General features: G+C 41.1%; 1 protein-coding gene and 1 non-coding gene across 2 annotated transcripts in view; both read right to left on the reverse strand.

The window, feature by feature from the left end:
• znf839 (zinc finger protein 839) overlaps nt 1-5,038 on the reverse strand; it is a 39,445-nt gene extending 34,407 nt beyond the window's left edge. The window contains exon 1 of the mRNA XM_067991778.1: nt 3,755-5,038. Within this exon, the coding sequence (XP_067847879.1) occupies nt 3,755-4,849 (1,095 nt within the window). The 5' untranslated portion in view covers nt 4,850-5,038. The remainder of the gene's footprint in view (nt 1-3,754) is intronic.
• Nucleotides 5,039-5,440: 402 nt separating this feature from the next.
• Nucleotides 5,441-5,513, reverse strand: trnak-cuu (transfer RNA lysine (anticodon CUU)). The gene has a single exon. It is a non-coding gene; the product is annotated as a tRNA-Lys (tRNA).
• Between the last annotated feature and the right edge of the window lie 487 nt (nt 5,514-6,000).

Raw genomic sequence — 6,000 nt, forward strand, 5'->3', positions numbered from 1 at the left:
AGCAGTCCAGGCTGAATAAGGGGGTAGAGGAGAGAAGTGGGGGGGGGGGGGGGGTGGGGGGGTGGGGGGGGAGGAGGAGAGAAAGAGAAGAGAAAGAGAGAAGTAAAACACATGCTGGGTCCTTTAGGAATATGAAATCAAAAACAGTATTACAAAAAAATGTAAAAAGTTTAGGTAAAATCGTACTTCAAAAAATGTGCACTTTTTCACTGTCAGTTTCACATTCTCATACGTTTCAAACTTGATGCTTAAAAGCTAAAACGGGCAACTTTCAAGATCAAACAAAAATTAACAGAGTTCATTTTACAACTGCTCAACCTGAATTGGTAGAATAAAGTTACAAGCTGAGTAGCACTCCTGCTCTCCCAACATAGCTGCAACTTTATGGGCACATAACTTGTGGATCAGCAACAAAAATAAGTCACTCATCTGAACAGAGACAAAGACAAAAGAAACAATTCCACATTTTAAAACAAGTTATTTTAGATGCATATACGGTTATTAAACTTTTTAATTACAGATGTACATTGTATAATTTTGATCATGTTCTCTAAAGAAGTGTCCGGGAGTATTATACAATGTTGTGAAAATAAAATACATCACAAAATTTTAATTAAATCTTAAATCATTTTTCTTAATTTAACTGAACTTTTCGCACCCAATTTCAGCTTGATTGGCTCCAAAATTCTATAAATGCAACATCATAGACAGCCAGCATACTTTTAAAAAAAACTGCATAAACACAAACTGTAAATGTTGCAAATTTGACACTGACTATAGAAGAAAACTTGAATCAAATGTGTTGCTATACTTTCACACAAGGCATTAAAGTTTTCAAAACTCTTAGATTGTTATCCAATGATGTCTGCAGAGTAATGTCATGTGACTTGCATTATATTAATGTGATTATTTTAAATTTGATTTTCCACATCCCTAGAATCTAACATAAAATCTGGAAACCAACTCAAGGGGGAAAAAAGCCTGTTTCAGTTAGATCTGCTTCTGAAGCAGCAAACTAATAGGAATAGATATGGTCAAACATGCATTATATTGGTAAACCAGTGAACAAAATTAACAATTAAAACTACAAAGTACTGAGAAACAATGCACAGAGTCACCCTTTCTCTCCTGAAGACAACTACTCATGCTGGGCAAGTAACTACAGTTCCTTAAAAAAATTTGACTACAATTCTTGTATGTTATGCAAACATGTTTCTCTTCAGGTCTGAGTTTTCCAAGGAATACTTACACTGGAATAACCCATACTGTGATCCCCTGCATACTTTTCATCATTTTTTTGACGTAAAAGGCACTGTAAACTTTCTGATAACTGTGAATCTTCGGTCCGTGAATCTGGGTGCTCGGACAAGTTGCACTCCAAACTCCTTATCTAATAATGTAGGCCTGCCAAGAGTGCTGCAATCAGTCTACTTACAAAATGAAGCTTTCAGATCCTGAATTTTTGAAACTCATCAGAGATGCATTGAAATATATCTTAAGCTCCACTTACACAACTGTAGTGTTGATGCAAAGTAGTTTCACTTCTCAATGACTATAAGAAGTTGTAATCATAGAAATTTACGGCACAGAAGGAGGCCATTCGGTCCATTGTGTATGTGCTGGCTGAAAAAGAGCCATCCAGCCTAATCCCACTTTCCAGCTTGGTCCGTAGCCTTGTAGATTACGGCATTTCAAGTGCACATCCAAGCACCTTTTAAATGTTATGAGGGTTTCTGCCTCTACCGCCCTTTCAGGGAGTGAGTTCCAGACCCCCACCACCCTCTGGGTGAATTTTCTTTTCCCTCAGCTCCCCTCTAATCCTTCTATCAATTACTTTAAATCTATGCCCCCTGGTTATTGACCTCTCCCTGAAGGGAAATAAGTCCTTCCTGTCCACTATTTCTAGTCCTGTCATAATTTTATACACCTCAATTAAATCACCCCTCAGCCTCCTCTGTTCCAAAGAAAAAAAAACCCCAGTCTATCCAATCTTTCTTCATAGCTACAATTCTCCAGTCCTGGAAATATCCTCGTAAATCTCCTCTGCACCCTCTCTAGTGCAATTACATCTTTCCTGTAATGTGGTGACCAGAACTGTATGCAGTACTCAAACAGTGCCCTAACTAGTGTTTAATACAGTTCTAGCATAACCTCCCTGCTCTTATATTCTATACGTCGGCTAATAAAGGAAAGTATCCCATGTGCCTTCTTAACCATCTTGTCTACCTGTTCTGCTACCTTCAGGGATCTGTGGACATGCACTCCAAGGTCCCTCTACACCCCTCAGTATCCTCCATTTACTGTGTATTCCCCTGCCTTGTTTGCCCTCCCCAAATGCATTACCTCACACTTCTCCGGATTGATTTCCATTTGCCACTTTTTTGCCCACCTGACTGGTCCATTGATATCTTACTGCAGTCTACAGCTTTCCTCCTCACTATCAACCACACGGCCAATTTTTGTATCATTTGCAAACTTCTTAATCACGTCCCCTACATTTAAGTCTAAATCAGTAATATATACCACAAAAAGCAAGGGACTTAGTACGGAGCCCTGCGGAACCCCACCGGAAACAGCCTTCCAGTCACAAAAACACCTGTCGATTACCAGTAAAACTACCACTACCAGACCACGACCAGTAATGTAAATTTAAAGTTGTTGTAGGGCCAAAAATGCATGTGTGCGCATAAACATACAATGCTGCCTGTAGTACTGAACAATATATGCTACAGCCAGGCCCTGATTCCAGATTTATACTACAAATCCTTACCACTGGTGCAAAACAAAATAGCTTTGCATTGACAATACAAATGTGATGAAAGTATAGCCATTTCAGTTTTGAGTTCTCTGCACCTCCTGTTGTCAGAAAGAACACTATGCAACTTGAGCAATTATAATCGAGCAATAATCAAAACTACTGCTACAGATCCATTGGAAGATATATTCAGTTAACTTTGCAAAGTTCACACCAAGACTAATTTTGGTGTGAAGCACTGCGCAATGACCTAAGCATTGTGGTGGTAGTTTTGATCATTGCAACCAGGTTCCTCATAACTCATTAGAACTAGCTAGATGTGATGACGTTACCAGAAGCAGTTCTATCTTCATATGTTGATTGACCCCTTGTGCATTTTTTTATTTCAAATTTCCAGCAACTGTGGTTTTCTTTTTGTCCTGAAGTACTTGTATGGATAACCACAATAATGGCATGTTACCAGTTGTATTCCATAACTGGATTGTGATATGGAGGTGTATTGAGTGATTCACATCTGATTTAGTCTTGTGTGAACTTTTGCAAAATCAATCTGGTATACCATTGGATTAGCAGCAGTAATTTAGATCATTACGCTTACATTATGGTAGATTGTATTTCAAAAACTTCTAGGCCTAGAGTTATGCAAATGTTGTATACTTTGGATTGGTACCCAATAAGCATGCCAGCATTGCATGTAGCATCATGTGTTTGTGTAGGCTGGTGGTTTTTCAGCCCAACAGCTTTTACTTTCAAAGAAAAAGGACAAAAATAGAAGTGAGGTGAGACTGCAGAGGAGGTGGTATTATTCTGCTTTGCTCTGGAATCAGGTTGTGTCCTAACTTTAAATTTTGACAAGAACCACAATGTATTCTATTCATTTAAAAGTACAGAACTAGATTATAAATAGTATTGATATACACTTTGCAAAAAGTGTTATTCACAGCCATCATCTATGTTCACTTAAAAAACTACAGTTAAAGTACCTAGAAATACCAGTACCTGCGTTGAGGGTGTTACTCGCAATGGGGCCATCTTTTGCTGTACGTGTGCAATGCTTTGTTGTAGATTCTGCTGAAGGACAGCCTGGTGAGCAGCATTTTGCAACTGTCGCGCTGCATTATGAATGATAGTCAACGGCTGAGTAAAGACTGCTTGCTGCTGTGAAACTGCCGTTAGAATCTTAGATTGACTGGGCCGGTTCACTGTAGAAGACTGAGTAGAAATATTTATTTGCTGAACTTGAGCCGGGTTGTAAGAATCAATCCTTTGGACAACCTGACTCGGATGAACACTCGTATGCACCTGCTGCATCATAGCATTGCACACAGGCACTTGTATCATCTGATGTTGCTCCGTGGAAAGCCCTCGAGTTTCTGGGGGAACACATGATATCAAGCTGCTTTTCTGCAGAATCTGATTTTCAGCAGGCTCGGAGTTCAATTGCACAACATTGGTTTTACTGAAATGTGTCGCATGTTGCTGAGACTTAGTAACATGAGCGATGACTTGCTGCAGTTCATCTGTCAGCCCCACATGCTGCACAAACTGAGCGTGTGGCTGCTGGTGATGACTACCAAACATTTGAGCCGCTTCACTTTCGCTTACTTCTACCAGTCCCTGTTGCTTCGCTAACTGCTCGACCAGTTGTTGCTGTTCCTCCGGGGTCAATCCCGTGCCCTCCACGAAAGTGCCATCGGGCTGCACGTAAATAATGGTACTGGGGGTGGACTCGATAGCAATGCTCTCCAGCTCCTCCGCCACCGAGAAGTCACCCGTGCTCACCGCCGCCATGGTGCCAGCAGTTGGAGGTGCCTCCACCAAGGAATTCATAATCCCGCTGGCACTCAGGAGCCCGTCCCCTTCATCGGCTAACGTGCCCACCACCTGAGTCGCCCCTTCCTCCACAGCAACCTGCACATATTCTGGCAGCACTTGGCAAGGGTGGACCTCGAACTGCTTGCAGGGCACATTGGCACAGCCAGTGTGTGGTTCAGGTCCCTGCTGTCCCAAAGTCTCCAAGTGCTTGGTGCCATGTTGCTTCTCGGTAACAGCCCCCTCATCTGTCGTCAGGCTGCTCTCCTCCTCGTCCGCCATGTTGGCGTCCGTGTTTTCAGGCAGAGGGAGTCGGGAACGGGAATCCTAATTTCTCTATCGAGATTTTTTTCACGCCAAAGGCGGTGCCGAGATTGAAATTGGGTAAAATAACCCTCAAACAGTAACTGAAACCGAAAAAATCGGTCAAAGCAGCGCGGAAAAGATTAATCCGTTTCCACAAAAAAAGCCGTCGTTATGTGGACGTCACGGGCGTAGACACAACATGGCGCAAAGCCGGAGTACGGGTGCCGACAAAGTTTAAAAAGAACGCGGATGACGTAAAGATTCGCGTTTGCGTTTGCTGGACGGGGAGCAGAAAGCGAAAGCGGCGTGACATTGCGGCTGTTGGAGCCGAGATGTGTCGGTCTCCAGTAAAAGCTAAAATACTGTTCGGACCAGTGAGCAGACGTTCTCGATCACATTTTAATATAAATTTAAAACACCTTTTAAAACGGGGAAAGCTAATGACTGTGAAAGAATAACATTTGGCGAAAAAATATAATTTAAAAACGTTGCCTGTATATTAGATTTTATACTTTTGTAATTTAAAAGAATAAAAATGTTGATATGAAGAAGTTGAAAAAAACAATTCGCCCAACGTGGGGCTCGAACCCACGACCCTGAGATTAAGAGTCTCATGCTCTACCGACTGAGCTAGCCGGGCGCTGTAGATTGGTGGTGATATTGCACATGACAGCATCAAAAAATAAACCTGTTGCAGTAATTACTGAACAGTGAATTGTCCATGTACTTCGAATTAGAGAATGAAGAAAATAAACCTTTAACGCTTGAAGTCTGTGATAACATAAAATTCTGGCGGTTTATCAAATTCTACGGACGTTTAACGTAAAACTTTTTTCAGAAGTGGAAAATCTCATTGATGTTCAATATTCCAGTTCGGATTCAAGAGTGCATGCGGAAAACATGAAGATTTTGTTTCTCTTCTCAGAGGCTGAAACCCATTGTGTATTTCCAGCATTTTCTATTTTTATTTTTGTGTAATTTGCGTTTTCTGAGCGTGTGAGTTAATGCACTTAACAATGAACCGTCACAATTGCTAAAAGTTTAATGCGATTGGAAAACCACATCAGAAAATATTTAATATAAAATAAAAACAGAAAATGCTGGAGAAGCTCAGCAAGTGAGGCAGC

This window comes from Heptranchias perlo, chromosome 10, assembly GCF_035084215.1.
Source record: "Heptranchias perlo isolate sHepPer1 chromosome 10, sHepPer1.hap1, whole genome shotgun sequence".
NCBI lineage: Eukaryota > Metazoa > Chordata > Chondrichthyes > Hexanchiformes > Hexanchidae > Heptranchias > Heptranchias perlo.